This window comes from Ursus americanus, chromosome 1 (genome assembly GCF_024610735.1).
Source record: "Ursus americanus isolate L20-20 chromosome 1, mUrsAme1.1.p, whole genome shotgun sequence".
Lineage (NCBI taxonomy): Eukaryota > Metazoa > Chordata > Mammalia > Carnivora > Ursidae > Ursus > Ursus americanus.
In genome coordinates this window covers 45,487,610-45,503,841 of record NC_142127.1, presented here as the reverse complement: position 1 = coordinate 45,503,841, position 16,232 = coordinate 45,487,610, and the positions used below count along the sequence as shown (strand labels likewise).

At 36.9% G+C, this 16,232-nt stretch overlaps 1 protein-coding gene across 1 annotated transcript in view; it reads right to left on the bottom strand.

Annotated features, from left to right (window-relative positions):
* The window catches only part of LOC148110750 (uncharacterized), a 275,376-nt gene that overhangs the window by 184,233 nt on the left and 74,911 nt on the right, over nt 1–16,232 (bottom strand). Inside the window, exon 2 of the mRNA XM_087863015.1 lies at nt 2,732–3,154. Coding sequence (XP_087719141.1) covers nt 2,732–3,154 — 423 coding nt within the window. The remainder of the gene's footprint in view (nt 1–2,731; nt 3,155–16,232) is intronic.

Here is a 16,232-nt window from a genome sequence, read left to right as displayed (position 1 = left end):
CACAAAAAAACAAGAATATACTGAAAAAACGGATTTTGATTTTTGCTAAAGATGCTTTAAACAAATACATGTGTGTGTATCTGCAAATATATATACATATATAAAAATACTCCACACTTTAAACGATACTACAATTCTACATTGAACCTCAATAATTTTATAAAATTTTTCTAAAAAAGTACAGATTGCTGAAGAGTTTCCTTCTACAGCAACATTGAAATGCAGTTTTTTGTTTAGTAAGATGATTTACTAAATTGTAAGAACCTTATCTGAAATTATTTTCTGTCCTTGCTTTTAATATCATAAACATTGAATGTCTTTCTCCACATCACCAATATCTCAATAGAGAACCCCTGTAAATAAAGTATCATAATTATAAAGTAACTAAAATATTTTTGCATATTCATGCAAGTAAATATTACCTCATTACTTTATAATAATAACAAAATATTGATCTGAAAAGAAAGAAAAACATCTATAGAAACATATGGTTAACCTGTATATAATTACTATGCTTTGGTCTGAAATATAAAATTTCAGATTGAGTTGAATGAGCTAGGATTCTTTTCACATGCCTAATGACATGCAAAATACTTCATTAGAATAAAAGCAAGTTAATTCTTCACTGCCTTCTCATTTTTCTTTTCCTTTTTTTCCTCCTTGTTCTAGAAGTCATATGAAATTTATATAGAATTTTGTGAACATTCATAATACTCATTTATGTATAAAAATCATGTGTATCTGCTGGCAGTGGATGAGAAATTTCTAAATGTACAATCCATGTTTCATACATTTAAAGAAGTAACGTTTTATGACATAGTGCTATAGAATACCTAGAATAAAGTGTATTAAGTATGCTAAACAAATTTCATTTTTACTACCTAAATGTTGGTTTTCATATATGTTTCTTCATGATTATTTTTATCGACACTAGATCCAAAATCACATACCATACCAATAGTTGTAACCTCACATGTCAAACAGAAGCCCTTATCAATGCTTCATTTTTTTACTATTACATTTATCCCTACTCCAGATGAGGACAAGTTATGTTACATAATTTATAAGGATTATTTTTTCTACTTTGGGCCATTTCTTTTCCTTTTACGTTTTTATTTATATTTCAGTTAACACACAGTGTAATATTAGTTTCAGGTGTACAATTTAGTGATTAAACACTTTCATACATTACCTGGTGCTCATCACAAGTACACTCCTTAATCCCCATCATCTATTTAACCCATCCCCCCAATACTTTTTGATAACCATCAGTTTGTCCTCTACAGTTAAGAGTCTATTTCTTGGTTTGCCTCTCTCTCTCTTCTACTTTTGGACATTTCTTTTGTCAATTATCTTAAGTAACTGTCCAAAATTGTTACACTAAAATCAACAGATAGTCAATACAAACCCTTTTTATGGCTTTACTTTCCTTAATTTATTAATATAAAAAATAAGTGACATTGTAAATATCTATGTTAGGTATACCCCAATCTCTAGACATCCAACTAAAAGATATTATAAAACCACAAACAAAAAGGATTGTGCTTGTATAATAAAAAGGAAGGAAAGAAAGTTCTCAAATTAAGGATTGGCAAGTGGTTGCATTTTTAAGAAACCCTCTAGTTTTAACATAACCTCATTCATAAATGTAACTTCATATTCCTTATTCGCATTAAATCAAGTTATTTGAGGTACAAGAATAGTCTCATTGTAAATACTAAATATGTCCCAACAGGAAAACTGGGAACAAGTATTAGCAAAATAATTTATTTTGAAAAAATTTCTATTTCTGTGAATCCTCTGAGGGCTAATTATCCATTAAGAAGAGTAGGACTATACCTTCCTGATAAGTGTCACTAGATAAAAAATATTAACAAAGCACGGAGTTTGCCTCCCATTGGAAAACCTGAGATCATTTATTAATTCTTTATTAAATTAAACTATAATCTCTTACATAGAGGCCCTAACGGGTGCAATAAATTCAAGCAATTCCAGTTTAAACAGTAGTTGAAAACAGAAGTATAAATGTGGTCTTCGTTAATGTTACTAATCCTATTTCCTGCATTTGATTAAATGTCCTCTTTAGCTAACAGACGTGTTTTATAGGTGACATGATGGTACATCACACTCACTGAAGCATGATCATCATCTCACACAAAATATTCCAGACTCTATGCCTAGTTTAAATATATTATCAATAATCCTCACAATATCCCTGCAAAGCAGCAGATTAAGACATGTGCATTCTCAAGGTTAAGTGTCATGCAGCTATAGAAGTAAATGACAGGTTTTAGGATTAAAATCTAGTTCACTGTGGTTCCAAAGCCCTCACTCGTTCCATTTCAACATCATTATTGATAAATCCTCACTGAGCTCTAGCTAAATGCAGCACCATTTGTTAGATGTCTGAAGTACAAAGAGTGGTAAGAAATTGTCCCTGCCTCTAAGGAACTTACAACCTAGTTATGGAAACAAGGCACGTACAAAAACAAACAGCCTATCAGAGCTGTTTTTGTGGGACTGAAAGGAGGTTGAGTCCCTACTGGAACAGCCCATAGAGGAAGTCAGTGGTAGAGGATGCCACATTACACGCAGCATTACACAGTTGCTTCAAGATACCTGTCTAGAGTACAGGTAAGGAGAATACACACTAGTACTTGCTTAGAAACAAGCGGCAGGCTAGGCAAGCTGCCTAGCTTATCAACTGTAAATTTCAACGCTCAATTCTTACCTTTTGGCAAGACTCAGCTGGTCTGTTTGCACTCCTAGGAGCCTCAAACACACTTCTCAGCTCATCAAGGGCAATGGAGAAGCGCTCGATCCTGCGCCGACCAGTCAAGGAATCCTCCTTCAGCACATCAGGCCAGCCATGTTCCGTGGAGTTGTCACTCTTGCCCTCAGGGCCCTTCCCATCAGGCTCCGTGTTCAATATCTCTTCCACACCGCAGGGCATACTAGGGGGATCTGCAGGTCCATGTGCTGACACTATCTCTCCTTTGGGTTCAAGCAATTTTTTTTCTGGAGGCTGAAAGAGCCTGCAACGACTGCCCCTAGGGCAACACTCACTTTTCTGGAAATCACCGGATTCCCATTTCTGCCTCAGGAGGATCAGGGAGCCCTTCTGTATCGGGAACATGGATGGCTCCGGGTTGTCCTGCAATATCAAAAGTATCTTTCATCAAAGATACACTCAGGCATGTGAGTCATTTTCAAAATGAGTGCCAGCTCTTGGGGTTTGTGTTACAGTGGAGAAATCCAGCTTTGCTATATAATTTCTGGCTCTTGACTTGACCCTATAAAGAATGTCAGTTAACTTAGATTATGGAGAGGACTGATTTGTACAGCCATGGACATTTGAAAATAAAGAGACAAAACTAGGAAGACAGGATTTTATTCTCTTTTCCATGTAAAATCACCCAACAATTATTTACATAATGTTCATTCATTGTTTAGTATATTCTGAGAAAAGAGCAATTTAACAAGTCTAATGAGAAATAAAAAGGTTCGTTTCCTGCCTCAAACAGTTCAGGACTTCTTTTGAAATTACTGGTTTCTGCAAATGTCTTACTTTACAAGTAATAGACTAATAGCTAACAGTTATTAAGTTTTTGCTATAAGGCACTTTGATAATAATTTTATATGTATATCTTATTTTAATCTTAACATCATCACAATGAGTAGGTTGCTACTATGATAATTATTTTCTAGGTAAGGAAACTGAGAAGTAATTTGCCTAGGGTTCTGAGTGACGGAGTCTGGATTTGAAATGCTTCTGTGTGACTCTGGAACCCGTCCTCTTAACCACTGGAACCTAATGTCTCTTTTGTATTTTTAGCACGCAATTCACATCTCATTGTGAACCTGATTAGAACTGCACCTTGTTTTAGAGTTCTGTTGTGAATAGGAAAAAAAAAATCAAATGGCAAAATATATCTTTACCAGAAACAAACCTACACATACAAATACAAATCACAGAAAGCAAGAATTACGTGCTAGCATAAACTGTTGCCATAGAAATAGCTACTTTCTATTCTAACCCAGAGATTCTCCACTACAAATTTGGGGCTTTAAAAAATAAAGTTTGAAAATAAATAAATAAATAAATAAACAAACAAACAAATAAATTTTGCTCTTGAGGGATGATGAATTTTCCTGGAAAAGTATTAGCAGAGTGGGTATGATAAACAATCTCACTTAGATGAAGGCCTGGAAATATCTCAAAAGGTCACTTAATACAATGGCTCCAGACTTCTTTGTACATCACATTATAAAACACATTCTACGCACCAGGACTCAGCACACATACAACATAAATAAATACATAAGAAACAAATTTTTGTTTTCATTAAATACTTTCTTTTACTATGCAGACTGTCTGGTGATATTTCCACTCTAACATCCTTTACTTAAAAAACAAAACAAAACAAACAAACAAAAAAAAAACTTCCTACCCACTAAATTGATTTAATGGTCTACTAATGGTTCATGGACTGCTGGCTCGCTCTACTTACAAAAGGAGTTCAAACCCAGGTTGGGTTTTATGAGCAGTGAGACTTTGCAAAAGCTCCATTTCTAAAATGGATTTATAAACATCATGGCTTTATTTTGAAAAATACATTAGATAATGCATATAAAACTTCCAGGGTTTAGACACCCCTCCCCCAATAGCTCTTAATTCCACTCTGTGCCCCATCTCTTGCTAAAACATCATTTGAATAACTCAAATATTTATGCTACACATGAGCCTCCTAGATAAGAGGGCTTGGAAGAAGGATGACAGTATTTTAAGACACAAATCCATAGACTTAACAGACTGGAAAATTTGGCTTTAATAATATTGCTAATTAATAAGTTTGGATTCGTCACTTATTATAGAAAGTCTCAAAAAAAAAAAAAATAGTAGCACCAACAAGACCTGAATATCTGTTTGGAAAACGGATCAGCATATGCTGAGAAGCTAATCAACATATGCTGGAAATGTCTGTGACTCATGTGTAAATGGACTTCAGAAAAGATTTTATTAACAAGGGAATGACTGAGACATTGTCACAGCTGGTAATGGTGACATTGTGAGGTTATTTAATGAAAGAATTGTTCCTGAGCCAACCTTGCAGAATTAGGAACAGAAATCTAGGAAGAAGAAAAATTGCCAAGTAGGGGAGGAAAACCTTTTCTCCTATAGAAAAAAAATCCTAATATTTAAAACTGATTTGGAACTTTTGATTCTAGATAAAGATGGAATAGACACACTTTCTCTTCCCTCCTACTAAATATGGCTAAAACCCCTGGAAATTATATATAAAAACAATGTAAGAGGACTTCGAAAGATAGAGAGAAGACAGACTGCCTAGGTATTTTGAGATTTGAGGAACAATGTGGTGGTGAACTCCCTGGGTTTTCTTTTAGTCTTATATAGCCAGAACTTGTGCTGGAACAGACAGTAACCCAAAGATTCCTTATGGGAAAAAAGAAACTTCCCCCAAGAAAAACTTCACTAGCCAAAGAAACAAAATGGGCAACTTAGCATGACAAAAAATTTTAGACCATGATTGCCACACCCCAGGTAGATACTGAACTATTTTTGCTCACAATACATGTATATGTGTGAGATTTTCTTTCCCTACATCAAACAATTGTCCAACTCTCTGGATTCTAAGTAGGTGTCCTATGACTAACCACCTGGCATTAGCATAGATTCTAAAGATGAAGGTCTCAGTCCCCTAAGACTGCCCCCACTTCAGAGACCAGTCACAAGTCTCCGGGGTTGCCCCCTATACTTCTGACCAACTGGCTATCATGATCCCTCTAATCAGGTTGGATAATTTGTTAAAATGATTCACAGAACTTAGGATGGCACTTTACTTATATTTACCTGTTCATTGTAAGGGATGCAACTCAAGAATAGCCAAATGGAAGATATGCATAGGGTAAGATCGGAGGTGGGTGGTACAGAGCTTCCACAACCTCGCCTAGAGCACAACTCTTTCAGCACCCTGATGCGTTCACCAACCCAGAGCTTCTGGTTGGATTTTATGGAGGTTTCATTATAAGCATGATTGATTAAATCATTGGCCATGGATGATTAACTTAATCTCCAGCTCCTTTCCCCTCCTCAGAGGTCAGGGGTGTGGTTAAAAGTTTTAACTCTCTAACCATATTTTTGTCTTTCTGGTGAACAATCCCTATCATGAAGCTATTTAGGACCCCAGCTACCAGTCATCTCATTACCACAAAAAGACACTCTTCTCACGCCAGAGATTCCAAGAGGTTTTTTTTGTTGTTGTTGTTATTGTTTGTTTTTGTTTTTTTGATTCCAAGAGTTTTAAGAGTTGTGTGCCAGGAACTAGAGACAAAGATCATTATATTTTTATCCAAACACCCTGAAAAATGCCAACTTTGCTCCTTGTTGTCCCCTCCAACCTCCCTCTACCATAACGGTGACAGAGAAGACTGAGTGAGGGGCCAAGATTTTCACCCCCACTCCATGATAATGAGATCTCTAAGATGTCATTGAAGGCCTTGTGAGGATCATGGAGTTCTGTACCACCTAGAGGTAATGAGATATTTCTCCTTCTCCACTTCCCTGCTTATATCAGAAAGCACAGAGTTGGCAACTACAACTTTCACCATCATCCACTGTTTGTAAGGTTTTTCTTCCAGTGATGGTGTCAGTGGAACCCACAAGGAGAGCAATGATGCTGGGGTTGGGGGGGAGTGGAAACCAGAGTGATATCAGTGAAATCTCACCACCACCTAATAGTAATGGATCAATCTTCTCCTGGAAGTCAAAGGAGACTAACTGCGGAAAGTGGACTTCTACCCCCATTTGAAAATAATAAAACTTCTTCTCCCTTCATCTTCTGAAATAGATATAAGATCCAAAGTTTATAACATAACTGTCCAAATGTCCAGGATATAACTGAACATCACTGGTCATATCAAGAGCCAGGAAACCTAATTTGAAGGAGAAAAACAATCAATAGACACCAACACTGACATAACTCAGATATCTGGAAACCTCTGAATCTTAAAGCTGTTTTCATAAAATTGCTTCAATGAGAAATCACAAACACACTTGAAAAAAAATTTTTTTTAAAGATTTTATTTATTTATTCGACAGAGACAGAGACAGCCAGTGAGAGAGGGAACACAAGCAGGGGGAGTGGGAGAGGAAGAAGCAGGCTCATAGCGGAGGAGCCTGATGTGGGGCTCGATCCCAGAACGCCGGGATCATGCCCTGAGTCGAAGGCAGACGCTTAACCGCTGTGCCACCCAGGCGCCCCGGTTGAAATTTTTTTAACAATGGAAAAGTCTTAGCAAATAGGAGATATAAAGTATAATTAAATGGAAATTTTACAATTGGGATATATCCATAACCAATAAAAAATTCACTGGATGGTCTCAGAAGAATGGAAAGGACAAAAGAAAAATATCAATGGATTTGGAGATAGAATGTTAGAAATTACCCAATGTAAACAACATAAAGAAACTACAATGAAAAAAAGAAAAAAGACTAGGACCTTAAAGACCAGAGATCATAACAAAAGATCTAACATTCATGTCATTGAAGTCTCAGAAGAGGAGAAAGATGGTGGTGCTGAAAAACTAGCCAAAGAAATCATGCCTGGAGATTCCCCAAATTTGGCAAAAGACATGAACCTATGGATTTAAAAAGCTGAGCTAACCCCAAGACACATCAAAATCCAATATCAGAAAACAAAATTAAAAAAAAAAAATCTTGAAGGCAGTAAGAAGGAAATGACACCTTACCTTAGGGGGGAAACAATTTAAATGACAGTGGATGTCTCATCAGAAATTGTGGAGGCCACAAGAAAGAGTCACAATATTTTCCAAGTGCTAAAAGAAAATAACCACACACCTCAAATTCCATTTCTACCAAAATTATCCTTCTAGGAATAAAAGACAAATAATGACATTCAGCTGAAGAAAAACTAAAAGAATTCATTGCCACCAAATTTACTCTAAACGAATGGTTAAAGGAGTCTAGAAATACAAAGGAAATTATGAGAGAATTTTGGAACATCAGGAATAAAGAATAAAAAGATAAAAAATCATATATAAAAACACTAGACAATCTCCTCTTAAATTTTCTCAACCATGCTTGATGGTTGAAGCAAAAAGTACAACATTGTTTGATACAGTTCTCAGTATATGTAGAGAAGTTATTTAAACAATTATATTAAAATTAGGAAGGGTAGGAATAAAAGAGGTGAAGTTTCTACACTTCGCTCCAACTGCCAAAACACTGACACCAACAGACATACACACATACATGTGTGTATCCATACATAACGTAATACCTCAGAAATCACTAAAAAAATCCAGCATGGGTGTGATATGTTAAAAAAACAAACAAACAGATAAATCAAAATGGATTCTAAGAAATATTTGAATAACTCACGGAAGTCATAGAAAAGGAAAGAAACAAACAGACAAAAACCCCCAGAGAAAACAAAGATAAAACAAACTGAAATGTCAGGGTTAAGCCCATAATATCAATTATTGCATGAAATTTAAATGATCTAAAAACACCAATGAAGAGCTAGAGAGATTGCAGAGAACAGAAAAACTATTTTCCAACTATATATGAAAGGATATTATGCTGAGTAAAAAAGCCAAGCTCAGAAGATCACATCCTGTATGATTGCCTTTACATAACAATCTTGCAATGACAAATTATAGATAGGCAGAGTAGGTCAGTGGTCCAGGGGTTGTGAATGTGGAGGGCGGGGTAGTTATGACTACGAAGAGGCAGCACAAGCGAGATCTTTGGGGGAGTGGGGTTGGAAAAGTTCTGACCTCTATTGCTATGACTACAAAGACTTAAGAATTAACAACTACAATAAAAGTGTAACAATCTACACAGAATACAATGGCATAAAACTATATAGACGTATCATGTCTATGTTGATTTCCTAGGGTCGATGCTCTACTGTATAGTCATGCAAGATGTCACAAGTGAAGGAAAGAAACTAAGTAGTGTTCGCTAGATCGCTCTGCATAGCCTTGGCAACCTTCTGTGAATCTAGAATTATTTAAAAACACAATGTTAAAAACCAAACAAGTGATTTGATAGTCACTCCTTCAAGTTTTATTCTACTTAGAGGGCCGAGAGAGAAGCATAGACAGCAGTACCAGCACAGAGGATGGTGAGTCACGCCGCTGCAGAGGCCACCATTATGAATAATTAAGTGACATCTCTGTGTCGGTTGTCAATTTACTGCCTCTCAGCTTCCTCAGTGTAGTCTTCCATATATGCTCCTCAATAAAATACTGAATTCCTTAACTATTTCTCCTTTAAAGTGCGTACAATATTTAGCTTTCTCAATAGAGGGCGCTGGAGGGTCAGTGCAGGAGGAACAGGCTTTCTGCAATTTCCTGCAAGGTGGGGGGTGGCAGGGGTTGTATGATGTGAGAACATCCAGTGGAGCCTGCCCAGTCACAGCGATAGAACGCCACCCTATGATCTTACAGCCTTGGTCTGGGGTTAATCTTCCCAGAGCTTTCTCAACATGGAAACAAACCCTAGAGCTGCCATTGACCTGGAGGGTGTCTCAGAAAGCAGAGGTTGACTCTGCAAGCCTGCCTGTGGCCCAGGAGATAAACAGCTCTGCTGCTCCCTCTGCCAGCCTCTACGTAGCCCCTGTGCTCTGAATGCCTCTTGCCGAGATCGGTGCTATGACTCCCAGTGCACGGTCTTGCCACCATTTGCTGATCCCCTATTCCGTGTGCACCTGGAGGGTGGCCCCCTGCTTGTCGAGAAACTCCAGAGCACCTCCAGCCTGTCTAAACCGACAAGCTGCTCTGCTTGGGGGGGGGGGGGGGCTGAACCACACCTTCTCCAACGAAGTCTGAATACTTTGTAAATTTGTCCTTCCTTGGTTACTCTTCCTCAGCCCTAGGATACCATAAAAATGTTTTCTTATATATTATGGTTACATTTCTATTGTAGTGGTTATCCCTTTATATTAAATTTCTCCTGTTTAACCTGTTGTGTGGTTTGTATTTCCTGATTGGACCACCCTGCTAGAACACTTTTGCTTAATAAGAGAGATTGACTAATTCCAACAGTAGGTCATGAGGATACATGTTTTTAGTATTGTCATGATAGTGCATGCCACTGTTGCCCTTTTTACCAAGTGTGCTGGCGTGTAATGTGCGGTTGGTAAGACCTCTTTTTCTCATACTCCCTCGGGAATGACAACCAACGTGACAGAGGGCAGCATTTTCCTAAAAGTGTCCCACTGAACTCTAGTCTTCCAAGATGGTCTTCAGAAAACATTATGGCAAGAATTATCTAGAAAAACAAAATTTTAAAACATAATATCCATCCCTTCTGAAGAGAACCACAATGTGAACTTCCACATTAAAAGTTGGGGAAAGTCAAAGAAAAAGAAGCCCAAGTTAATTCAGTGCTGTTCTAGACATTGAACGAGAGAATCTTTTATCTTAAATTGCCCTTAACATCCTCAGGTGTTGTCTTCCATCAAAGTCATTTCGATAAATGTTAACATAAAGCAAAAATCACTATAAAAGGCAAGCCTCAGATTCTTTCCTAGTATGTATGTGTGTGTGTGTGTGTGTGTGTATGTATATATACATATATATCAGTAAAAACTGATTATTTATCTCACTTAGTCATGAAAAGTTTTTAAAAAGTATTTGTTATTATATTGAACATTTTTATATTTTTATTTTATTAAAAAAACAGCTGGCTCTGTGAAAGGCCACATGGTAAGCTGAAACATTTATATATAAAATGAAGACTTTCCCAGCATTCGGGAAATTGCATAGTGAGTCAGAATCTAAATATATATGAACTGAGGGAGATAACTGCATATTTTATAGAACAAGGGTCATTTAATTAAAAAAAAATGAGTTGAAATAAAGATGCCAAGAGGCCACATAGGTGATCTCGCTGTGACCATACTGCACAGGTCACCTGTTGGTTATAGCATCTTCTTTCACACTCAATGAGATAGATGTCGATTCATGTAGGATTTACTTCTGTTCACACACCCAGTGGATGGCTGTTGGGCGTGCAGAGTCCGGCCTGCCACTGTAGGTAGCGGCCCAGGTGAGCAGTGCTCAAGAATGACTTGAGTGCAAGAATTCTGGACTTCGCTTTTCTCTGTCAAGTGAGTGTCTTCTCTGAGTTAGGATATCACTACATCAAATCATCGACACCGAGGTTGCAGCAAGGTAGACAGAGGTAGGATAAAACTGAAAAATGTCCATAGAAACTATAGGACTCATTGATGACTTAAAAAGAAAGCATCAGGGCATAACACAACCAATGTAGGCATTTCCCCAGAAACACATGCTGTTTTGCACGGTCACAAATGGCACACAAAACATTTTGGTTTAACCTAAGTAAAGGAGCTCTGCATTCTCCTTGCTTAGGGGACGGTTTTGGTAACGTAAGTGGTTTTCAAAAACGATTCCCCTCCACCATTCTCTCTTTCTCTAGGATTTAATCCCTCTGTCCTAGTCTCATTCATTCCTTATTTCCTCTCCTCCCACAGGACCTTTGCAAACACTTCCTCCTGCCTCAGTGCTCTTCCCTCTCCTGTTCTACTCTCTCCTACTGCTAATGACTCAGAGAAGCATTCCTGACTTATCAAAGATGTTATAGCTTCCTATTTAATAAATGTCCAAGGTGATCTGAAATCCATTCTTTGAGAAACATTAATAAAGAAAACTGTTTGCATGGACTGACAGAAATAAAATCTGACCAAGATTTTGTATGTATGTATGAACTGATATTCACAATAGGATTCCAGGGCCTTGAGTTAATGTTGCTGTCAGGTGATCCACTAGCTCCTGGGAAAGAGTATCAGATGTGTACAGGGAAACATTTTCAGATGGGAAAGAAAAGCCTTATCTAAAAGCTAACAAATTTGTGTTAAGTTGCCAATATATTAAAAACTGGATTCTCACAGAACTGTTCTTATATGGTGTGATCTCTGTAATTCTAAGAATTACCTCTTGCCTCTATGATTTAACAGTGAGCTTATTTCTAATTCTAATAACAATGTAAGGCGTGTGCCCCATATCATAAAACAACAAGAACAACAACGATTTTGCCTGTCAAGCACACCAATGTGTTCAAAGAAAAATTAAGTCTTTGAGTGACTCCTGGTGCAAAGAAAAATTACCAAATGCTTTCCTTTTCTACTGAAATTCCCTTAAGTCAAATTTTAAACAAGCTTTGTAAATAGTCTCATCTGGTTGATTTATTAAGACTTCTTGTAAATCATAAGTCTTGTTTCTTGTATTTGAAGACATGCTTTGGTAGACTTTTCTGCAAAGAGTGTTTCAAGTTTAAAGCAGAGTTATTCATCAACTTGAAACACATTCCCAAATAGAAGAAATCGGATTATTACAGATGATAGCAAGTGAAAAGTTTTAAACAGCCTGATACATGGCAAGAGTGACAAAGGTACTGACACCTTTGGCCTACATGTCCAAAAAGGGAAATTTATACTAAAGTAAAAATTTAATAGAAGAACATTCTTTCTATGCAAATGTGCCATGCAGCATTCTTACAATCATTAAAAAAAAAAGGAAAACCTTAAAATTCACAGCAAGAGGGATGCTGTATTACATTACAGGATAGCCACCCAATGAAGTTATGTAGCCATCTGAACTAGTAAGTCTGAAGAACACATAGAAATATTCAAATAAATTTACAACATAACATTAAGCACAGAAATGTACAGAGGGGAATGTATTTCACTATTTCAAAGTACATGCATGTGTTTAAGAACTGGAAGCATGTAAAAGAGTGAAAATAATCATGTTTATGAATTGGGATTTGAGACAACTGGCTTTTCCACACTTCCGAAGAAAAAAATACTGTCTTCAGCAGCATTAAACTATTTACCATCCTTCGTGGAAGAAAAACATAATGACTTTTACAACAATTATGGATGTTTTCACCATATTTTTAAATTTCTAACCCATTACTTTAATATTTATAGCATCAAATTCCAATATTCTCAGTTTTCACTAAGCAGAGAATGACCATTGAAGGTAATTTAAACCCAAGAGTCAGCTTACTGCAGTCATCTCTGTTTTAAATTACAGCACTACCAAACCCTCCCCCAAATCAGCATGTGATCTCTTTTTCCCTCTGGTGGTTTATGTATAAATATATACATATATATCATTTATGATATAATACCTGAGCCTGACTACAAGTGATGTCATTTTTATTGCTTCCTTTGCTCTAAAATCAAGTAACCAGTCAAAAGTTATTTCAGAAAATACAAACTCAGCTCCAAAATTTGAGAAGTCTCCTCAATGTATTCCTGTAGGGACCTGGATGGAAAGCCCTTCGCCAGATGCAGGCAGGTAGAGTTCTTCAGGGGCTTATATAATGCTGTTTCACTTATCTGATCATTCACTATTTATTTTGAAGTTCTGAAAGCATAGCACGCTGCAGAGGGTCTAGGATGCATGACAGAGCTGTTTGGACCATTATTTCAGTCATGAATCAATTTATTTATTGTGTGTGAAACACCACCAGACGCCTGTCTCCATTCACATGATTTCCATCAGTTTCTACATGTTCTCTCTTTTCCCAACACCCACCGTCCTCTTAAACATTGCATCTCCGAGATGGGAGCATCTCCTGAAAGCCCTTTAAACATGACTACAATATGTAAAAGAACAATCAGATAAAATTTAGCAATTTTCATACCAACTAAAATTAGGAAAGTTTTCTGTTAATCAAAATGAAGCCTCTACCAACTTAAGCATAAAAGAGACATCAGAGTGGAATAAAAATATATTGTGGGGCAGAAGTGTTTTAGTGGGCTTCTCATCTTTGATAACTACAGCTATATGCCTGGAAGGGAAAAATATTTTGAAATATCATGCTAGCCTCCTTAAAACAGTAGCTAATGATCCCAACAAGATGATAGAACATAAAAAGATTGTGGGGCGTATCAGCGTCAGCAAGCAGCAGTTTCAAACTACAAAACAAAAGGTTTCTAAGAACCTGCCAAAATTCTCATGTCACTGAGCCAGATTCTCTGCCAAGGAAATACCCAGTCTTACAACCACAGAAAGCAAGTTAAGGTTAGGGAAATCATTAAACTAGCACCTTCCCAAAAGAGTAAGTATCCCAAGCGTTAAAATTGTAACACTAATATTAGTGTGATTTAATTTATCTTTCTGTTTTGGTTACTTCTTCAATTATCAAGTTAAATAATTAGTATTTTTGCTGTGATTGAAAAATATTCTCAGACAACACTCCTTTTTTTTTTTCCAGAGAAAAAATCCTAAAGGTAATGACTAAAAATGTTTGAAAAAAAAATTAATTGATCTTTTTTGGGAGGGAAATTTTAATTAGTTTTAGCAGACAGTTGCTGAACATCTATTGACCTGATAAGAATGTGAAAGAAATGAGTTAAGGGTTTCAAAGGGATGGCATTTTCAATATTAAAACCAAACCAAACCAAACCACAACTAACTAAAGCTTTAATATTAAATGTTGCCAATTCCATTAATTTTTCTGGCTATTTTAGCCTCATCAAAACAGATTTGCAATTAGTTTTCCTTCTGAAAATGTACCCCAAATTAGTATATTACTTAATTTGCCACTAATAAGGAGCATGCATAATTCATATACATGGAGAAAAATATAGGAATAATGCATTTGTTTTTCTTTTTTATCTCCTCATCCACATTTTTTAAGCAAACTGACAAAGCACCTTGCCAAGACAAGTTATTACAAGAATTTACGAACTTGTATATTTGCAATAAGCTTTTCTTACCGCCATGTCCTTTTCTGTCAAGTTCCTGTCCTGTGACTCGGCTACCACAGTTACATACCCATTAAAGGAAAACACAAATTTAACAGTTCTTTAACTCACTGATCTCATCTAACTAATGAACATCAAGCATGATGGACATACGTTGCTAGATAGCAGTTACAAGACACCAAATCTCTCATAGCTAGCTCTGGGAGCTACATTATTTAGTAAGTCATGCAAGAGAGAAGTACACTTTCGACCATAACCCCTGCTTGTGCTGGGTACTCAGCTTACAAGTTTTGCCAGGTAAAGGCTGACTGAAATGGCTTTTGTTTACAAATTCTATAGAACAAAAACCCATGCTCAAAGGACTGATCTTGCAGCATCCCAGGAAACTGTCTGCAGGATGTGGATAATTAGTATGTCATAAAAGAAGATATTCATTAAATGTTTTATGGATTATCCCAAGCAGGCTGGGTACCAGACAATATCTCTTATTTAGCACAAAGCCGACGTTCTGTCACATGGGTAAGTTTCTACCACTCTCATATTCAGAATACATCTGTAGGGAAACAGTCATCCAAAACCTGCTCTTGTGAGGTTTAGAATATGAATCTCAGTGTTAATAACAAAAAGAAAAGCAAACTTTAAGAGTTTACCATTTGCAGTGCCAAAGAATTAGAAAAGATAAGTCCTGCCTTCAAGGATTTAAGCCTGGTCAAAAGCACTGTTTTTTACCTTTATTGCACACCAACATCCCCGGCGATGCTGTTACCACTGCAGATTCCCAAGGCCCTGACTGGGGAATTCCAGATTCAAGAAGTCTGGAATGTGGCCTGGGAATCTGACTTCTTACAGGCACCACAAGTGATTCTGATAACGGAAGCCCATGGACCCCACATTTAAAAACTACTCTGCTGGGGCACCTGGGTGGCTTAGTCAGTTGAGCATACAACTATTGATTCCGGCTCAGGTTGTGATCTCAGGGCTGTGAGATTAAGCCGCACATCAGGGTTGGAGCTCAGCCGGAAGTCTGCTTGGGATTCTCTCCCTCTCCCACTGCTTCTGCCCCTCCCCCTGCTTGTGCACCCACGTGCTTTCTTTTTCTCTAAAAGAAATAAATCTTTAAAAATACCCTGCTACATCAACAGAAATGTTAATGAACTGATGACAGTTCAACAGCATTCATTAATTCAATAAATGCTTACGATATCTTACTATGGGAGAGGTACTATGCTAAGTACTTACAATACATTTATAAAAATAACTTCCAAAAAATAGTGAAAATACAGAATATAAGTGTTAGTGAGGCTATGGACAAATTGGAAAACTTGTATATTGCTGAAGGTATGTAAAATGGCACAGCTGCTCTGAAAGACAATATGGTGTTTCCCCCCAAAATTAAATGGACAACTACCATGTGATCCAACGATTCCACCTCAGAGTATA